The following is a 21,141-nucleotide window of genomic DNA, read 5'->3' as shown; positions in this document are numbered from 1 at the left end:
AAAAACAAAATAGAGGAAAAAGGCAGGGAATGTCATCTTAGGATTAATAGGTTAACCTCTTCCTGTTTTTAAGCAGCACTGGACAGCTTTTCTTAAGCTCACCTAAGGATCAGGTCAAACTTGCTGTCATAAACACTGATAGACACTAGACAAGCTTATGTCATTGCAAAACCCACTGGAAAAGCAGCACGTGCCAAGAAACACGTTACAACACAGTTATGAGCAAAGCACAGTATACATTCGTGATTCATGTTTATGACCCCAGTCTGAGGGTGACTGCACATACTCTTTTTGAGCAAGAGCTTCATTTAAAGTTTTTTCTTTACGTGAGTTAATGCTGCATGCGAGTGTATTGTGGTTTATGCACCTATAATTCTCTCATTGCAAAGCAGGTCAAAACTGGTCACTGCAGGGATTTGTGGCTTTTTTAGACAGCATGACGATGGCCAACACCCACCGGTAGGGTGTACACCACAGAGTGGGTACCAATTAACATGCCTGAAGTGTCAATTACAGATGGGTGCAAATGTATTACAAACCCACAAAATATGTCATTTATTGATATAATAACTATTCATTATCACCAAAAAATTAATACCTTTTTACTCATCCTTCTAATATAGCACTAATTCAAAGCCAATAACAGCTGTGCCCAAAATTACTTTAAATGGTGATATTTAGTATGGCTACCTAAGGCACCTAAATATTGATTTGAGTATTTTTGTTGGACTTTCTTGATTTTTTTCATGTCGTAATTAAACAAAATAAATAAGTTAAAGGTCAAATGGATTTTCCAATTTGTATCTTTGCTTCATGTTCCTTTGCTTTCTTATATGAAATGAAACACAGAGGCAGTGGAGTGCTCAATACATTTGCACACTACTGCTAACAAAATAAGACAAAACAGTGGTACTGCTAAATTATAAGAAATTGTTCTAAAAAATACTGCAGAGTTGTCTGTTAGGCACTATTGCTATTAAGTGCTGCAGTACTCCAGCCATACAGTCTAGGGCAGAGATGTCTAATCCTGGTCCTCTATTAAGCAGCAGCACCTGATGTGCTGTGAGACAATATTCAAGTTGTCTTCTTAAGTCAGATTATCTCATTAAGAGCTGTGTTGGAATAAAAAGCCTCAGACACCCTGGACTAGGACTTCATCCTGTTATTACTTATTAGAAATGAAGACAAAGACTTGATGCCTCCTTAATTGTTTCAATTCAACACACTTTTAACTGGTTTTAACAGACCATTGGACTTGTGAATCTGCATGCACTGCATACAAAAGCTCTTCTCAGATCCCACGGGGTTTCATTGAAATGAATGAAATCAGTGTAGCCTTACTGTTTTTTTTTTAATTAAGGTTAGATCTATCCTTACACCTATGGAGAAAACAAAAGGTCAAAGTCATGGAGGTTTTGACTGCTGAAAGACTAGCATTATCCTGGAATTAGGGCTGCAATTCACTGGCTAATCAAGGGAGAAGTCTCCTCCCCTGAACACAGGCCTCAATCCTCCTGTGAAGTAAAAAAGACAGAACATGAAACAAAAGAGCCCTGGAAGCATGCGCACCTTGACCGGGCAGGTAGGTGGTTGTGGTCTCCATGGTCATAGTGCCGCCCGGACTGCGGAAACTGGGGCTCAGGGAGCTCTGATTGTAGCTGGTGGTGCTGATGTTGCGTGTCAGAGAGCCCGCTCCTCCAGGATAGAGGAAGCTCTGATCCCACTTCCCATTGACAAACTCTGCAGAAATCAAATAAAATACATGATCCTCTGTCTGATCAGAGGAGAACAGCCGTCGCATGACAGGCCAAAGGGAGCCCTCTTGCAGAGCACCACTACACCTGCACTAAGCCTCACAGCTTGGGGTTGCAGGGTCTGGTGTGCTGTAGTCAGGGATTAAGCAGTAGAACCACCTTCATTCCTCTCTGGGCATTGCTGCACGGGCACACAACAGGGATGTAGGCACAGAACTGGCACGTACTGTATGCGGCTAGATCATCAACTGGATCGTCAGTTGATGTCAGCAGAGCGTCCTACAGTGGCAGGCACGAGCAGAGGGGAAGATCCCGGAAGGGCAGAGTGCAGGATGACAATGGACCTACAGTGGACCAGAGCTCTGCAAGGCTTCAGACAACAGGCCTGGTGGGGGCGAAGGTGGGCATGCGTCTAGCGTGCAGGTCTTCACCTTGCATTGGGAGCGGGGTCCTGGCCCGGCAGGGGCGCGGAAGCTCGTCACCGGTGCTGCCCTCTGTGCCAGAGCTGTACCGCTGGGGGATGACATCAGCTGGCAGCCTCCAGGACACCTTGCGCAGGTCCAAGTCCTCGCCAACCAGCTGGACAAACTTCCACCGCGAGCCTTTCGGGACAATGCAAGCACTGCGATTGGTCGCTGAGCTCAAGAACTGGGGAAGTGGACTCCAGACTGGCAGGGGCAGTGGTTGGGGAAGGCAATGGAAGCACCTCCCTTCATCCAAAGAGGAGAATACCCTGCTCACGAGGTGGGGGGAGGGAGGGGGCTGGCCTGGTGCGACGTGATGCCCGTATTGTGCCCACAACAAGCAGTTTGCCAAGCTTTGCTGACTGTATGCTGAAAAGAGAAGCTTTTTGGGAAAGGGAGATTTTGGAATTCCAGATCCCAGAACTCTCGTAAATGCAAAGAGGGAGCGGAAAGCCCAGCCGGCCCTCTCTCCTGCTCTCCTGAACTGTCAACACCTTAATCATCCAGATCCCTGTAGATCAGGTGCAAGCTGAAGATCAGAGATAAAAGCAAAACGTGGGAGATTCCGGCAGACAGACAGGAAGTGTACCGTACTTACAGACAGGCCCAGGAAGGTGGACAATGAAAAAACACTTTGCAACCAATGTACAGGAAATCAAATGCAGCATCATAGTTTCAACACTACTTCGCTGGATTGTACGGTTGTGCATGAATGCTCACTGAGTTTACGGGTCCTTTCGCTTTCTGTGCCAATTCTGTGCCCGGTCATCTCACCATTGTTGCAGAGCCCTAAAGCAGCATGCCCACCTGACTCCCCTTGCTATTGCATCAGGTACTCCACTCTCAGACCTTTGACTTCACACCCATGCTGTGGTCTTTGGGACCCATTTTGTGATCCCCTTAATGATCATCTTAGCGATGCCCAGTAGAAAGAGGTTACCAGTCTCAATAACATGGCAAGGAAATGCCCACCGTGACAGACTGATCATACTGCCATTGTGGGACGAGACTAAAAGAAAAAGATATGTGTCCATCAATACCTATAAAGAGAAGTGCATTTTCATTCTGCGGAGCAGTTGAGCACCAAAGCAAAACATTTGTTAAAAAAACAGTTTCTAGCACAAACCAGAGAGAAGCTTTATATATCCCAGGGAAAAAAACACTCTCATATGGCGGTTCAGTGGCGCAAAAGCTTTTTCACGTTGGTGGAACCAGTTCTTAATGTAGCTCTTTTAATAAGGATAACTGCCTACATAAATGGACATTAACCTCTGCTACAGTAATAAAATATTGCAAACCCAGTGTAACCTGTTTTAGGCATCTCCACACTGATCAATACCAATTATAATGCAAGGAAGCTAGTATTACACAATATTACTCATGGATATTTTTTTAAATTGAGGACTCTCTAACTGCCTCTAGGGATCTAAATCACTAAATGATCAAGTTTACTTTAACCATCATTTTTAAAATTAAAAAGCTCTGCTGTTCATGAAAAAGCCATAACCCCTCTCACTCAATAAAAACTGCATTCATAAACATCCTGGCAGCAAATTCAAATTCACCGTAAAGAGTCTCACATGTCTATTATAAAGCTCAGAGGTCTCTGCAATTTATGAAAAAGCAGGGTAAAAAAATTCAATCATCTGGCTTTTATGTTGTTTACTCTAGGCTCTATCTTCTGATTTTAGATGAGTAAGTCCAATGTAACAATTGGGGAGGCACTGTGGTGCTACCTTGCAGCAATCTGGCCCTGGGTTCAATTCCAGACCTGGGATGTTATCAGCGTGGAGTTTGTATGTTCTCCCTGTGTTCTCATAAGGTCCCTCTCACTGTTCAAAAACATGCTGGTAGGTTAACTGGCCCTGGTGTGAGTGTGTGTGTGTCTGCTGTCCATCCAATGCGTACATTTTGCTTACTTCCCTGTCACCCTGATGTGGAAGATGTGGCTAACAAAATGGGTGGATGGATTTAATAATCAGCCCCCTTCACCATGATTATGAATGAAATGATCTTGAAGACCAGGGCAGTTTCTTAAAAAACAAGCGATAACACTCTCAAGCCATGAGAAACAGGCTGGTTAGCTGAAAAAAGGTACAGTATGGAGTAAAAACCATAAGAACTGTTTACAGAAATGTTTTTAACGCTTCCAGCCTGTTTTCCAGATCATCTTCAGACTGAATGCCTTTCCCCATCACTCACCAGCGTACAGCACCCTGCCCGACCCGGCCGAGAGGAAATCTGAGGGACCCACCTTCGTCGGACACGCTGGGGCGCTTGCTGCCCCCGGGAGAGCGCATGACGTCAGAGCTGTACATCAGATAGCTGTCATAACCTTCACCCGCTTCAGCGTCGACAATTGGGATGTCTGGGATGATTGGGACTGAGAGACGGAGAGAGAGGATAAGCAACAGTTTGATGAGCTGATAACCCCAGAAAACAGGGCTTCCTCAGAAAAAATGTCACTCAGTCATCATTAGTGCTTGTGTTTTTCAAGCCATTTTTATCTTTGGCAGCTGCCTTTTTTTTGTTCATTTATCCATTTTAATAACAGGTGGGCTGAGGTATAGAATACTACTGTTTAATGACAACACAAGAAAACAACAAAGCCCATCCTCCTGACAGTGACAAAAAAAGTAGTTTTCTTTACAGCAAAAAATTCTATGTTCCTTTGACAATAGATATGTGTGGTTTCACCAGAAATTAAGAGGATTTAACACTTTTTGTTCTGTACAGACATATAGAAAAAAACAGAATTTAAAGTTAACAAACACAAAATCCCATTGTTCCTTCAGACTCACTGGACAGGGGTCTGGGGGGCTGCGTGGCCAGGTTAATGGTGGCCTCCCTGGTGGGGCCCCAGCCAGCCTTGTTGCGGGCCTTGACAGTGTAGCAGTAGGTCTGGCACTTCTGCAGGTTCTCGATAAGTAACATGCGCTTCTTGGGGCTGTCGATCTTCACCTTCTTTGTGGGGCCCATAGGCTCTGCAAGACAAGGCAATGAGTCACTCCGCAGTGCTTACTGTATAGGAGTCACTCCACAGTGCGAAGGTACAGGAGTCACTCTGCAGTACTGATAAATAGTGAAAGTCACTCTGCAGTGCGCAGGAACAGGAGTCACCCGGCAGACATACAGGAGTTACTTTGCAGTGATGACACTGTAAAAATCACTCCACAGTTGTTCAGGAGTTACTCCACAGTTCTCAGGTGTCACACCAGACTGCTCATGTACTGTACATTAGACACTCTGCAATGCTCACAAACAGGCAACCTTGTATGTTTTTAGATATTTTTGGATATTAGAATTCAATTTCACAGAATTTTTATTTTGAATTGTATAATATATCAACTGAAGCTTTGATCTTAAACTAGTCTCCTTACTACGGCACAATGTGTTTTGTTATATAAAATCCCTTCTACACAGTGTTGTTAGTATATTAAATGGACCAATACCACGATTGAGATATCGAATAAGAGCAGGAAAGAAACAAAGATGAAAAGAAGAAAGAAGAAATGTTTCTGGGCAACATTCTGCAAGATCTCCATAACACTTTTGTATGCTGTTCTCCTAAACACCTGAATGATTCCACCACACTGGTGCTGGTGTGAGTGAGCTGGCCTGAGTGACTATGTCTTACTGCTGTCCTCGTTGATGGGCGTGTAGGTGACCTCATAGGCAGTGATGTCACCATTGGTCTCAGCAGGCTCTGCCCAGCTGAGCTGGGTGACAGTCGGGTTGATGACATTGAAGGCCAGGCGACCTGGCTCACTCGGCACTGTGGGAAGAGAACAGAGAACAGAAACAGCTGTCAGTCAAATGAGAGACAGAAACTTAGACCTGTAGATCACGTTTTTGTGATCCCTTCCAATAATAAAAGGGATAAACACAACATGCATGTATACTTAAGAGGGAATGAAAGGCTATTTGTTGGCTGTGTTTCTGCATTGCAATAAACTAAGGGTCGGTGGGGAGCAACCTCATTCAAATATTTTTTCAGGGAGTGGTTTAACATTTAGCCACAGGGTCATGATTCCATCCTTATGCTCACCGTCCTCCAGTGTCTGGCACTGCACCACATCAGAGTAACGCCCCTCGCCCAGAGCGTTGTAGCTACACACTCGCATCTCATAGTCGCAGTAGGGGTACAGGCCGGTCAGATCTGCCTGCGGGCTCTTGCAATCAATGACCTGGGCATCAGACTCTGGGTCACCCTCGATCCAGTACTTCACCTGGACAGCACACACGGACACAGTGGCACCATTACAACAACAGCCAAACTTAGCCAAAGCATTGACAACAGGAAAAACTAATAGGGCTGATCAATCCATCCAGAGAGTGAGATTACTTCCATGAAGACAGCCTGCAATCCTTAGCATCTCACCTTGTAGCCGCTGGGTTTGCCAGGAGGAGGGGTCCAGTTCAGATGGATACTCTTGGCACTAGTGGCCTTGGCAGTAACTTTGGTGGGGGCACCAAGGCGTCCTCCTGGAGACTGGAGATTCTGAGAGAAAAGCTGAACCTCATTGGGCCTACCATCACCTAGAGAAACAAACAGGTCTGCATGAAAAAGAACTGACCGCAAACTCTCAGCAATTAACATACACTCACAGAACATATTCTATCACTTCCTGGATGTCTTTTAAAAAAAATTAACCTGGTAAACGCAGTTATGTTCCCTCATTTCCACTTTCATTTGTGTGGTTTAAGGCTAGTATCAACAGAAACACAAGGTAACACACTGCACTACACTCCGTTGGGCTCGGATTTAAAAGCTATAGTGACGTGAAATTCCTGACACTTGGTCCTGTAGGCTGAAAATCACCACTACAACGGTATTTTGTAAATTAGACCTAATTCTGAGGTGGGACTGAAACAGCTCCTGTTGACAAAGTCATGCCCCCCAATTAAAAATCCCAGTTGCTCAGAAATCCATAGACTCCAGGACTGCAGGGAATCCAATATTGAAATTGACACGTTCAACAAGCTTTACTCCAGTTTAGTTGATAAAGCATATACAGTATAGAAGATGGGTCATTCAGAGATGCCCTTTAACTGGCTGTTCACTCTGTTTTGGCTGTTTGTTTCAGTCTTTACTGATGATCACTGCCCGGTACTTCTTAATCACTTCTTAAGGTGAGCTAATAAGAAAATGGAGCTGGTCAACAGTTTGGCCTTACTCGGCTCCACGACGGACACAAGAGTGGTCTTCCTCTCCCCGATGACCGCATTGGCGCTGGGGTCAAACAGCTCTAGCTGGAAGATCTCGGGTTTAATGGGCCCGGGGTGCATACACGGGTCAATCACAATGTTCTTCTCTGTTTCTCCAGGGCTAAACTTTAAGGGGCTGGACATTTCAAAGCGTGAAGCCTTGCGGGTCCGCCAGTACACCGTGGCAGGGCCCTCTTGGTTGCGGGTTCGAATCACAGGGATAGTGTAGAGTTGGTCAGCTGTCGTGAAGCCCTGGGTGCTCTTCTTGAACATCATCACACTGGGCTCTGCAAAGGGGAAACACATTTTCAGGGCTGACCGTACCAGCCTGGGCTTCTGCGAGTTGAAAGTCAGTTTTTCGACTCAAATGGAAAAAGAATCTGGTCGCAGATCAAGATGTGGTTGAGTGATGAGTGATTCAAGGGAGGGCTTTGATATTAGCTGTCTTTGATGAGGACTCTCCAACAGAGGCGTAGTTTCCAAGGCAGAGTGTCTTCAGCCTGCTGTGCAATGATTGCCAGTTGCAGAGATTGCCAGGTGCAGTGCCAGACTGCCAGGAGCTTGCCAGCTTGCAATGTGTTATCTGCGAGAGCTGCGTCAGTCCTCCATCAGATGCCTTAGCTCTGGTGTTTGTTTCCGGGTTTTGCAGTGTGTGAGGAAGCCAGTGGCCAGACAGCACATGTCTCAGAGTAACAGGTCTGTAGCAGCGAGTTGAATCTAGTCAACAATTTGGGCTCCCATATTAGGTAGATACAAAATTAAAAGCAATCAGTGGTTCAAATATTTTAGAATAGACTTCAATACTAAATAAACCTTTATTATTTTTCTTCAGTGTGTTTTTATGAGCTACCTTGTATACACATAATGAAAACATATTACACTAAATTAGTATTTTCTTCCAGTTTTGGGACATCCATAAACACATAAAGAGCAAGTTCAAATGCCTTCAACTGAAGGTTTAAGATTGAGAGAACTTGTACCTGAATTAACTTTGAAAAAGGTTTTTGTGCAAAAACCTGATTTTAGATTTTGTGCAGTGTGATTAAAATATCACTCTCAATTTGATAGCAGTAACTCAGCAGATAGCAGTAAGAGTTAGAAAAAGCAGATGACAACTGAATGACAATGATTACTCTCCAGCCTTTTTGGGTCTTGACCAGCTAATAAACTCTTCCCTCATTCTTTATCATGGGCTACAGACTGGAACTGCCTAGTGCAGTTTGCAGTCTTATACTGTATATTACACTACATATTACGCTCAATAAGTATTTTAACATTATTACACTAATGAGTACTAGCAGTCTTATGATGTGTCTGGAATGTTCCCAATGTGCACTATCACTCTAAAATACAAGTGGGCTCAGGTAGTCAGGTGTACAGCAAGCCCTACCGGGATCATCGGAGATAGTGACAGTGGTACGTGGGTAGCGTCCCAGTTTGGCGCCCTGCCGGGGGTTGCTGAGGTCCATGACAAACTGCTTGATCTGCTTCTCGCCCAGGAGGGAGTCTGCCTCTGTCAGCTCCAGCAGCTTCACTGGCACAGTCTTTTGAGTCTCTCCAGGCCGGTAGGTCAGCTCGCCTTCCGTGAATACATAATCCTGGAATAACAGGTCACAGGAAGACCTTTAACACTTCACATCAGGCTGGTGTTTCCGACAGAAACATTTTACAGTTAGGCTTTGGACTATTCCCACTTCTGGGTCCATTTCCGAAGAACACAAGAGCATGAAGAGCTGCACACAAAAGAAATCATCAGCTGTTTAGTTATTGCTCCATTGAGATACCTAATTGACCATATTTCCAAACTAATTCAAACACATCTGTTGAAGTGGTTGCTGAGACATACTATCCATACAGAGCTAAAACGAATACATCCCAAATGCTGTATGCAATCAGGGCTCCAAATGAATAGTTTCTACTGTACAAAGAGCTATAGATGAAAAATGTATTTAGGAGGAGAGAATTCTGATGTCATCTCAAGTGCGTTAGGGGGTGTCACTCATTCTTGGCTCTCTGGTGTAGTGGGAGGTCCTCAATCATGTTAGCAACATGAGTGAATGCTGCCAGATGGTATTCTTACATACTATTTTAACGGCAATGACAACAGTTACCGTGTTGCCAGTAGCAATGATGACAGAAAAAGTCTCTAAAACGTTATTTCGTCACATCTGTGATCAAAATCTAATTTAATTTCAATGTGTGATTTACTGTTTTTAAATTCTTTCTTAATATTTATTTGTAAAGATTCAAACTTTTCTAAGCTATGCTCCTATAAGTGGTTTCTTTTCCCCCCGTGGGGTAGCAATAGCAATGAGAACGTCACCCGAGATGGGCAAGACATGCTAACTGAGCTCACAAGGCCCCTCACCCGCTGGTCCTTGGCGGTGAGGTCCCGGGTGCGGTAGGTGACCTGGGTGTGCCCGTCCTCAATGATCTCACGGCTCACAGGGATGTTGGCCACCTTGTCCTGACGACTGTAGGTGTAGGATGGCTGCAGGAAGGTGAAGATGCTCTTGGCTGCAGGGGAGACACGACAGCTGTGTTTGAACTTGTACCACCGCAGCACAGCTGGACTGGGAAATGACTCGCGTCGTCATTGCAACACTTTGGATGGCACAAAACCACTGATGTGTCTGCCACTTGGCTCAGGTCTTGACTGAAAACCCAAATCGTGTTCGATATCGACCCATCAATTCTTAATCATTACGGCTATGCAAAGTTGTTCATGATTTTAAGAATGCAGTAACAGGAATTGTCCTTAACCTTTGTTTTTCTCTCATGTCAGGTTTTGTGCCCAGCTGTGGCTTCTTAGAGAGTGGGAGTCATTTAAGAAGACTTAAAATTAAGTCACACCATGATGCAGATCACAAACCATACCGATTATTGTAGGACAGAATGAAAGATGGTGGAAAGGTTGAGGGACAAGTGCAAAGAAAGAAAGTGAAACTTGGCAAAGCAAAGTAAGCTGAAAAGGGAGAGAGGAAAATAAAAAAAACAAAGAATGAAAGAAAAGAGAGAATCTGGGAAATGATGAAGAAAACTACATGACTGGAAAGTACAACACAGAAATATGCTAGGTACCCTGTTCCTTGATGATGGTGATGTTGACAAATCGGCGTCCAATCTCAGCAATTCCCAATGGCACCTCTAGCGCCTCCACCCTCAGCTGTTTCTTGTCATCGTCCTCATCCTTGACAAAGAGCGGCACACGCACATCCACTGACTCCACCCCTTCCTGCAGTTCCACCAATCCTGTTGCGTCTGAGAATGGACACGCCCACAGAGTCATCACAAACAGCAGGCCTTAAGATTAAGAGGACTAAACTCATGCACTTTATGTCAATTCATGATTTAATATACTATTTAAATTGAACAGCAACACAAAATGAAAAAAACATAAACCATTCAAAACCTAGCCCATGGCTCACAGCAACAACTTCTTCCACTTGTCTTTTTCATCACTGTCAAGTACCCAAAGAGATTCACAAGAACAGTGGGACTGACAACTGTGTGCATCCTCTCTCTCACCTCTGTCCGAAGCCACGGTGTAGTAATTGGGCACCACCTTCAAGTCGCTGAACCTGCCAGACTGCACCTGTCTCTCCGTGAGCCTGACGATTTCAGGCTGGGCAGACCGTGGTGCAGAAAGCACTGTATCCACAACAGTGTGGTCCTGCCTGGATCAGACACAAGATACATGACATAGTGATCGACCTCATGCTGAATTGCACACTTTTACAAACTCCTACTGTGCTGAAATTGTTTAAATTGTAGAAAGTGAGGATTATTTCTTTTTAAGTTAAAAAGACATAATAGAGGGTCTTTAATGATTTTGCTTGGGACCACTGAAACATTATATATTCAAATTGTAGAACTTCTAATGTGTTTTATTGGATTTTTCAACTATTTGATTAATTAATTATATGTAGTAATTATGGAGCTGGTTTTAATATGTCTAATGACAATGACAATGACAGCTCTCTGTTACAATTACATACAAAATATCTAACGATCAGTCAGATCTGTATTTATCTGAAACAGCATTTAGAAGGTCGCTAATGGTACATTACCGCATCCACAACAAGTGGAAATATGTGAAATGGATAGTAGAAAAAATGGTTACCTTTTACCAGCATTTGGTTGGAGTCTGAAACATAAAACACAGAGAAAACATTAGTCCATAAAAGCCTTGTCTTGGTCAAAATGGTTGACTGGTATTTCTAAGAACTGAAAGTAATTAAAAATAATAGCTTTCATAGTGTCCTCTTCCAGGTAGATGTACCTTTGAAAGTAAGATGGGATTCTGAATAACTCTGTGATGAAAGATTAAAGTGCATAAAGTTCTTTTGTTCACCGTATATTAAGACTACACCATCAAAACAGCGTTATGTTTATAGCACAGTACAGGCCCCTTCTCCCTGAAGTAGTGGAAATGGCACCAGGAACCAGACTTTAACGTAATGCTAGAACAGGTGTTTTCCTCAGGATGCCATGCAAAAGAAGATGATCGTTGGTGCTTGCGGCAGAGGCGCATCACTGAAGACAACAGCAGACTGGTTACTGTGTCATCTCGGATAACATCAAAGTGTTGCATGCATCATTTTCAAAAATAAGAAAAACACCCCTTGGTAGCAAAACCTCTTCCATCATGAATGGCATCCTGCAGCCTTTCATGTCCCAGGTGTCAAAGAAATAGGCAAATCAAACTTTTTTTTGTCTTTTATGACTTATTGTAATGAAAGTGGTACTGCAACCAGCAAGACAATGGAACATATCTGATGCTATGTCCCATTCAGCCTAAACTGTTTAAATGATGGTCTATGCAGATGTAATGAGTATAGCTCTCTTTTCCCTTGCCAGTATTTAATTCCAGCTGCTTGTGCGCTCTGAGCCAACACAGCCCCTATCCCTTGCAATATTTATGCATTTTCTAAACCTACTATAATCATGTTTAGAATAGGATGAACACATACTGTACACAAACACTAATTTCTAATGCATGAGTTTGATGTCTATTTCAACCAGTTCCCCAGTCTCATAGAACAGAGGAACATGATCTGCTGAAGAGAATTTCACATGAATTTCTCATAAACCAATGTGTTGAGGTTTCCCATGCTGAGAACTTCCACTCAATGTAACTGCATGCACTATCTGCTGTACCTGAATTTTGTCTTTTGGACCCTCTGTACTCCAGGAATCTGCTTGTAGACATCATTAAGCTGTGAATGAACCGAAGTAAGATATCAGAGGGAGGAACATCCATAGCCAGCCTCTACAAGTTCCAAAGAATTATTGGCGATTTCTGCAAACGATGGCATGGGAATCCGTCATAATTCTGATCCCCTCCCCTCTTCTCTCGTCACGATCCCAATGCCGCAGGATGATTCGCTCCAATCGCCTTAACCAAAAACATCACGTCTGCAACAGGCCAGTCTTATGTGTGTCTGAATCCAAATATCAGCATCCTAGTTAAGATGTAAATATAAAATCCAGATGGGATCCCCAAATATTAGCTTGAACTGCCAAATTGTTCCATTTTGAATAAGTGCTATTTCAAATATAGATGTTTGTGTATTGTAAGTCCACCTTTTTACAAGGGTAAATCTGGACGTAGGTCTACAACCAAAATGCATAAACTCGACATTTTTTTACAAACTGTGAAATTACAAAGCTATGCTCTTCCTTTCATGGCCTATATTCTCCTTTTCTGTCTGTCTGTTGGCATCCACTAAATACTCATGGACGAGTCTCACAAACCACACCCTCTGTGTCTGGGCAGTTTAACAGCATGTTAGAAACTCGAGCATCAGTGTGTGACTGCAGGATGACCTTTTTAATTGCCATTTATTTTAATAGAAGGACACAGTGTTGGATTGGCTTGATTGTTAAACAAAATGTATCTATGAATTAGCTATCCATTCACTTTCTAATCACTATCTCCTGGTGAAGGCTGTGGTGGTAACAGGCCGAGCAGGGCAGACTAGACGTCCCTTTCCCCAGCAACAGTCTCCAGATCCTCCTGGGAGACTCCCAGGCCCTTCCAGACCAGCTGAGAGATACAGTCCCTCCAGCATGTCCCTGGCTCTTCGAGGTGGGTCGTGCCCTGTACACCCCCAGCAGGAGGCGCCCAAGGGGCATCCTCACCAGGGGCACAACTGGCTCTTCTCTATCCAGAGGAGCAGTGACTCTACTCCAGGTGATGGGCATGAGCGGAATGGAGCCGGACGGACTAGACCTTGGCAAAGTATCAGCCATATTTATGAAAAAATGTCCAACGGTGCCAGATTTACTTATATCAGGGGTGCTACTCACATTCTCCTCCACCTCCCTACGCAACAGGTCCGTCTCTCTGGCGTCAGGCCTAGACAGGCTGTCTGTGAAGAGACGAGTCAGGCGCAGGGACAGAGGATACTGGACTGGAGAGAGATAAAGCAGGAGGAAGAGTGGTCAATACAGATGCAGGCTGATTAGACACTGTACCACATTAACACTGCCCTGTGCTGGCCAGAGAGTGAGGGACAGAGAAAGAGAGAGAGAGAGAGACAAGACTGCTGAATAAAGACAGAGTGCCAGTTCCAGGATTACTTTGTTTCCACTCTGCTTTATTTTGTGCCACTTATTCTGTGTAATATTTGAATTGCTAATAAACTGCTGCACAAATTAACGGAACCTCCAAAAACATTTAGTGACCCCCTGGTGCTCGACCTATTTGTGCTTGTTTGTTCGATTTATTGTCATTGATGAGTCAGTATACCCCCACTGAGCCATATGGGACCACAGTCGCTGTAGGCACACAGAAACTCCAGGCTGTGCAGCAGGTGAGGTGCTGAAAGAGCCGGCTCAGACTCACTGGTCTCTTTGGAGTTGAGGGTCTGTGTGAGCGCAGTGGCACTGCGGTGCACATTATCCATGATTTTCCAGCGCACCACATCAGTGCTCTTGGGGGGTCCAGTCCGCACCAGTGGGGTGTCCAGGTGGTCAGAGGTTAGGAGACTCTGTCGCAACATGTATTGGTCTTCTTTGAAGCCCACCATGCGTCCTTGATCAGAAGCAGAAGTTAAACAGTGTAATTTGCACAACGTGCAAAGATCTTTACTGGGGAAAGAAACTCACCACAATTAAGGAACATTATCCCAGTTTAATGGATAGGCACATTACATATACTGTAAACAAATCACAAATGCATCTTTAAAAACATTTACACCTCTTAGACACTTTCCAAACAATTCACAGTGGTCAACATTGCTGCCTCGCAGCTCTGAGGCTCTGGGTTCTGGACCTGGGGCACTCTATGCGAGGAGTTTGTATGCTCCCCCTGTGTTCATGTGGGTTTCCACCAGGTACTCCAGTTACTTCCCACAGTCCCAAACATACTACAGAAGGTATGTTAACATACTAGGTAGGTTAACTGAATTCTGGGAAAGTGACCCTGGTGTGAGTGTGTCCATCCATGTTCGTGTCTGTCTGTAATGGACTGGCTCTCCATACGCCTGTTGTTTGCCAAAATAGACTCTCGAATCCTGAATTGGGATTTTCCATAGTGTAGCACATTTCAGCAGAACAGACTCATAGACACATCAAATAGACTCACCTCGCCCACAGCATGGAAGCATAGCCAGGCATGCCTGAGAGAAAAAGAGACAAATTAGTACGAGACTAGAGGTCTTCCCATTTTTTTCAACATGAAATACATTTAATCACACTGATAGAACTATCAGCTTAGTATATGCAGATCAGTGTGTGAAAACAAAGAAGAAACACTGTATTTGATCTGAATTAATTGATACAATTTCATGTGTATTTTAAATAATTAGTGTAATTAGCCTTAAAGAGACAAAAAACACAAAATGTCTGAAACAATTTCTTCATTCCTTTTTGCAATTTCTAGGACTCCACTTGGCTCAGTGCTACAGCCCTGTTAGTGTGAGAAGAGGTGCGTCCGGCTACTGGCTTCCTCTCACACTGCAAGCACCAGAGCTAAGGCATCTATCTGATGGAGGAGTGATGCACCTCTCAGATGTAACACATACTGTACAATCATTGCACAGCAAGCTGAAGACACTCAAAGGGGAAGGGAGGTACCCGCTCGGCGACCATTCTTTACCTTGCAGCAGGCACAGTACTTCCAGCAGCAGAGGAGCAGCAGACCCAGGAGCAGCATGAGGAACATGATGAGGGGGATGAGCCAGAGGAAGCCTCCAGGGGGACACTCTGCGCACAACAACAAGAACGAGATCCGTCAACTGGGCACATCATCAGGGCAGCGTCCCAATCACCCACCCCTGTCTCAGGCCTCCCTAAAACCATCTGAAACAGGCTGGAGCTACAGCACATGGAGAGGAAGTTGGGTTTTCCCCAGAGGGGCCTGTCCTCGTTTCAGAAATCTGAAGCATTATGAAGTTTTATTTCCAAACTCCAAAGAAGTATTCCCTACAATCTGGCAGTTTAAATGATATCCAAGCAGCAACCCTGTAGACAACCTCCCCAGCCACAAGACTGTTGGATTCTTCAGGGTAAACATTGTGTCAGCACCTATAAATCCACCTGGAATATCTACCCTGGTAGATATCGTAAACAGGAGAAAAAATGTGTGCTGAATGCTTCAGTTTACCCGTTTTGTGTTGTATTGCAAAGGTATCTTGGTTAAGAGACTTTTCGAAAAAACAGATATCTGGTCTTAATAACATTTTGGCGACACTCTCTTGGCCTCACAATTAATCTCCAATTAAAAAAGCTGACACTAGCATCCTTCTCATCTCGGAGGTGAAACATTACTCCACCATTTAATTCAATTTTGGTGTGACACAATAATGCATTTTATTTTCCATTGATTTCTGGTGTTTTTTTCAAAATAAGATCATATTGAATTTCTCTTTTCCTTTATTGAATAAATTTATTTTCTAACATCAATATGATTTTGATCATTTTGAGGAATTGAGTTTGGAGCTCCAAAGTTTTGAACAGTCCTTCATGGCTGCTGTTGTGCTCTCTGCGAGGGGCAGGATCCTCACCTTTTTTCTTCAGCACCTGGACATCGCTGAGGTTTTTTGAGTTGGGGAGATAGTCCACAGTGTATTCATAGGTACAGTCATCATCCTCATCCCGGAAACTGCAGGTCTCAATCACTTCCTCTTCTGTAAACACAGCACAGTCAGGCCTGCTCTCTCCCTCCCAGACCCACCATGAGAACACGGCATAGTCCTCTACATTCCAGACTCGGGTTCTGGGCCACAGTAAATGACCTACACCTGAACCATGGACCCCTGATGGCTTGCAAAATATTGAATAATCTAGGCCCAGGTGTTATTTTCAGTTTCACTGTGACACATACCGTATTTGTTAAACTAGCCTTTTCAGAGCATGGGTGTGAGACTGTCTGACCATCAGCCCTATGGTTCTCCTCAGATATCCCTAATCCTTTCCATTGAAAGAACTGAGTTTTTAAATCCAAATGACAAACATTTGACTGTTATCGCTTTTAACCACCCAGTAATTCAACAGAAAGGTACACAGACACCTTGAAACCCAGTGTGCAAAAAAACCTAATGCTTGCTATGGTTCTGCTATGAAATCACAATTCATCCTCAACAGGACCAGAGAGACGGGTGCAGAGGCCTTACTTTTCTTCAGCTCGTCCACCATGGTGATCTTGAAGGGACAGCCTTCGCACTTCTTTCCCTTCAGCTCGCCGGTTTTCCAGGCCTGGCACTGGACGCAGCTCCGCTTGTTCTCACACAGCCCAAGGCGCGCCTGCGGACAGCGGCACACCCCTCAGGTTTCTCACTAACATCACGCAGCATGCCTTGATCCAGTTCAAACTATGGAACTAGGAGTATGGGTTTACCCAAAGGGTGGCGGGAGTGGGGAACAGGTTACCCAGCACTCTGGCTTCTTTCAGGAAATGGCTGCATGTATCTCTAGTAACTACTAACTACTGAAAGTGCTAGAAGGGCAGATTGGCCCACTGTCATTTGAAACCCTTCTTATGTTCTTATTATGTGGTATTTCAATAAATCTGATGTATACCACATCTGAAATGTCTCTTTTGATTCTGTTCTTCACAGAGCTGTACCTACACAGTACAAATATATATAGCTTTCTATTGTTTACACATTTCAACTTTGTGGTAGTTTTTGTTTGTGTTATGGAAAAATAGCTTAATATACATCTTCCAAGTCCCGTACAACAAAGCCCTGTGATGGAAGAAGCTCCTTTGTTAGAGCAGTAAGTGAAATGGTCATCTTGCTCAGAATTCCAAAATTCTGAGAGAATAAGAGAATAAGGTATGTTTTGCTGATTTTTTGCAAAGATAAAAATGATGACCTGTCTGTTATGCCCACTACTCGTGCAAGGCCTGCCTGAGTCACGCCAACCAAGACCAACCAAGATAAGTGTCAAAATATGGTTTAACTGCTTCTGGCTATGTGGTGAACAGGACAGGCGCGATAGACCCCATCATTTCTTCACTTTGCAAGTAATTTTCAAACACTTACCTGAAAGTTGGCCTCACATGTAGCACCAGGGAATGTCTCTGGATCGTCACATATGCAGCGGCCACACTGACACGTTCCTCTGCCATTACAGATCCCCTGGTACAGAGAGAGGTGAGAGTGCAAGACATGCGATCACTCCCTGCCCTGGATAGCTGGGCAGAGCCCAAAGACCTTTTGGACAGACCCTTTGTAGAAGCATAATAGTGGGACAAAAAAGGGTGAATTCATCAACCCACTGTCGAACCACTTCTTCCAATTCAGGGCTGCAGGGGAGCCAGAGCATATTTTGGCAAGCAATGATCGATCCACGTCCCTAACCTCACCTGCGGTCATACACTTTTGGTAGGGACCAAAACAATGAGATAGTGGGTACAAGTGGCAAAACTGAGGTTTCACTGCAGGGTAGCTGGCTTACTCCTTGTGACAGAGTTAGGAGCTTAGTATTCTGGGGGGACCTTGGAGTAGAGTAACTGTTCCTCCAGATCAAGAGGAGACAGTTTGAAATTCATTGGGGATCTGGTGAGGATCTCCCATGGGCACCTCCCGCTGGAGGTGTACTGGGTACGGTCCAGCAGGAAGAGAACCTGGTGCAGACCCAAGACAGGCTGGAGGGATTATATCTCTCTTTTGCCCAGGAGCTCCTGAGAATCCCTCAGGAGGAGCTGAAGACTGTAGCTGGACAAAGGGAAGTCCAGTCTGCTCTGCTCAGTCTGTTACCACCATGACCCTCACCAGGAGTTAACGATGATAAAACGGGGTGGGGACTAGTAATATAATGGTTATGTAACTGAAGGGAAAGCACACCAGAATGCAGTGCTCATATATTCCCAAGTTACTGATTTTGTTCAATATCATTCACTCTTAGTCAAACATAAGCAGCCACTTATTATAAAGTGTTTGGCCTATTTATGCAAAACTCAGTAAACAAACAGTTCTGAGGCGTGACAAGAACGATATTGTAATGATTCTGCATGCTGCAGTAACGCAGTGGGACAGAGCTCTTACTCCTTTGCTGTCGATGCAGGTTTCATTGCTCTTGGGACACTCGCAGGCCGAGCCTTCCCAGCCCTCATCACAGGCACACTGACCCATGAAACAGCGTCCAAGGCCTGCAGAGACAAAGGAGGGAAAATGAGCCTTGTGCTGCCGAAAAGCACAGCCCACAAGATAGCATCAGCATTCAGGATCCTGAGCACAGGAAAATGAGTGATAACTGAAAACCCAAAACAAAAAAGTGCTTAATCAAAAATAAACAAAGACTGCACTCTGACATCTGAAATCTACATAATTAGGCATGTAAGTGTCCTGACATCACTCTGTTGATATAATCTAGATATATTTTAACATTTATAGAATAAACCTTATGGAAAGACTTCCTTGCTAAGGCATCAATATTTTCTGTATTTGTTGTGTTGACCAGAACTATATAAGATAAAGAACTTCCATGTGTATGAAGCCAAGAATTTTTAAGAGTTAACCCAGCAGTAAAAAAACGTTTTTGTTTCCTTCTTTGACAGTGGAAGCAAATCTGTGATTTGAGTTTTGAAAAAAAAAAAACTTGTTTTTTCAGGTTTACAAAAACAAAAGTATCCCCAGGCTAGAAGGGGTATAAGGGAGAAGGCAGTAATTTCACTGAGGTAGCAATTTTGCACTACTGCCCATCTCACCGTTGCAGAGGAACCCTCCAAACCGTGGGCACTGGGAGCTGTCAAACTCGCAGAAGTTGCCCTCGTAGGTCTCCAGGGGGTTTTTCTCAGAGTTGAAGCATATGCAGACACCGCACACACATGTCCCACGGTCAGAACACGTCCTGTTGGTCTTGGGATTGATGCAGCTGCTGGCGTCTGAGGTGCTGCTCTCAGAGCAGTTACAGTACGGGCCCTTCCTGTAGGGGACATGCCAGACAAGCGGCGAATCAGGACACGGCAGATAACGAGCAGCGTGGGATTGCAAAAGCACAACGTAATATGAGCTCTTACCAGCCCGGGTTACATGTGCACACTCCACACACCAGATCCCCATTCCTGTTGCACCGCACTGCTTTTTTTATAGGAGTCTGGAAAGACGAAATGACGCCAGTGTTAAATTTCACAGCAGATGTTCTATCACCCTGCTCAGTTGTGTCACCATCCCCAACCCCAGCCTCATACCAAAATCCTCTGTTTACAGTGTCCCCATCCCCATTACCTCTTCACAGTTGCATTTCTTGCACACGATGCCTGCATTGATGTTGAGAGCAGTGTTGAAGGTGGTGGGTTTGACACGCAGGCTGCCCTCCCTCTCTTGCTGGGAAAGCTGACACACGTGGGTGCCCTCCACCTCCTTCTGTGCCTTCACACGGACCTTGAAGATGCCCTGTGGATAACACATAGCAGAAATGTCCACTGAAAAGCTGAACTTCAGCAGTCCTGCTGGAGGGAGTGATCCAGGCAGATCATACTTGCAGCTTGACTCAATATTAGCAGGGCCATTAACACCGAGAGATACTTGTTTACTCTTTGTTATTGCATATCGGGTGACCTCAGTTAAATGTTATGCAAGGTGTCCCCAGAACCATTGTATGATCTTTCCAACCTACCTCTTCCCCGGGTGTGATCCTGAAGGTGCCAGTTTCTGTGATTTGAGCCTTCTGGGACAGGATTTCTGTGCTCAAGGCTCTAGGCACATCTTCTGCTCGGATGCTGATCTTGGAACGAATATTCTAGGGAGCAGCACAGAGGTGTCACAAAGTTATTGCACAAGAATTGTAAGCAAGGCAGGCAAGCAAGAATGTCACTGCACTTTGAAAACATCTGTCATGGGCAGCAATCCATGGCATGGTAAATCCAAAACTTTTCATCTTATGTACTAGAGAAATGGTTCAGCTGTGTGTGCAAATGCCGTACACAGCATCTGTCAGCAAAAGACTGAATCATTACCTGAAAGGCATTCCGTAACAGATCAAGGATATTACTGGAATCCTCCTTGAGCTCCCCAATTTCTGACACAGGAAAGTAGCGATGTAACTTCTGTGTAAGGCAAACAACAAAGACAGCAATCGACATGTTAAAGAGGCCAGTCCAGTCTAGTAGGGTGAAAAGTCATGAACAACTGTGCTAGTGTCTGAGCTAAAAGCCATCACCTGAGAGATTAACTAATGTACAGGTGTGTCCAGACATGTGCCCGTTTAGGGTACTGTGTGTACAAAGATTTTTGACACGGCAGCAGCCCATATGCACAAAC

The 21,141-nt window shown here is 44.4% G+C and overlaps 1 protein-coding gene across 3 annotated transcripts in view; it reads right to left on the bottom strand.

The window, feature by feature from the left end:
• itgb4 (integrin, beta 4) overlaps positions 1–21,141 on the bottom strand; it is a 47,999-nt gene that overhangs the window by 8,856 nt on the left and 18,002 nt on the right. For 2 of the 3 annotated variants that reach the window (XM_015356532.2, XM_015356533.2), the window contains 26 exons: positions 20,838–20,927; positions 20,498–20,620; positions 20,107–20,274; positions 19,899–19,975; positions 19,587–19,804; positions 18,925–19,028; positions 17,920–18,015; positions 17,047–17,176; positions 16,438–16,560; positions 15,531–15,637; positions 15,018–15,051; positions 14,277–14,465; positions 13,739–13,842; positions 12,587–12,645; positions 11,550–11,573; positions 10,955–11,103; positions 10,508–10,687; positions 9,795–9,943; positions 8,817–9,024; positions 7,396–7,713; positions 6,600–6,757; positions 6,267–6,447; positions 5,856–5,993; positions 5,020–5,202; positions 4,473–4,601; positions 1,570–1,740 (listed from right to left, as the gene is read on the bottom strand). In XM_015356532.2, the coding sequence (XP_015212018.1) occupies positions 1,570–1,740; positions 4,473–4,601; positions 5,020–5,202; positions 5,856–5,993; positions 6,267–6,447; positions 6,600–6,757; positions 7,396–7,713; positions 8,817–9,024; positions 9,795–9,943; positions 10,508–10,687; positions 10,955–11,103; positions 11,550–11,573; positions 12,587–12,645; positions 13,739–13,842; positions 14,277–14,465; positions 15,018–15,051; positions 15,531–15,637; positions 16,438–16,560; positions 17,047–17,176; positions 17,920–18,015; positions 18,925–19,028; positions 19,587–19,804; positions 19,899–19,975; positions 20,107–20,274; positions 20,498–20,620; positions 20,838–20,927 (3,610 nt within the window). The remainder of the gene's footprint in view (positions 1–1,569; positions 1,741–4,472; positions 4,602–5,019; positions 5,203–5,855; positions 5,994–6,266; positions 6,448–6,599; positions 6,758–7,395; positions 7,714–8,816; positions 9,025–9,794; positions 9,944–10,507; positions 10,688–10,954; positions 11,104–11,549; positions 11,574–12,586; positions 12,646–13,738; positions 13,843–14,276; positions 14,466–15,017; positions 15,052–15,530; positions 15,638–16,437; positions 16,561–17,046; positions 17,177–17,919; positions 18,016–18,924; positions 19,029–19,586; positions 19,805–19,898; positions 19,976–20,106; positions 20,275–20,497; positions 20,621–20,837; positions 20,928–21,141) is intronic. The other variant, XM_015356534.2, reaches the window with a different exon arrangement.

This window comes from Lepisosteus oculatus, chromosome 9 (genome assembly GCF_040954835.1).
Source record: "Lepisosteus oculatus isolate fLepOcu1 chromosome 9, fLepOcu1.hap2, whole genome shotgun sequence".
NCBI classification, from domain to species: domain Eukaryota; kingdom Metazoa; phylum Chordata; class Actinopteri; order Semionotiformes; family Lepisosteidae; genus Lepisosteus; species Lepisosteus oculatus.
This window is presented reverse-complemented; position numbering and strand designations above follow the sequence as displayed.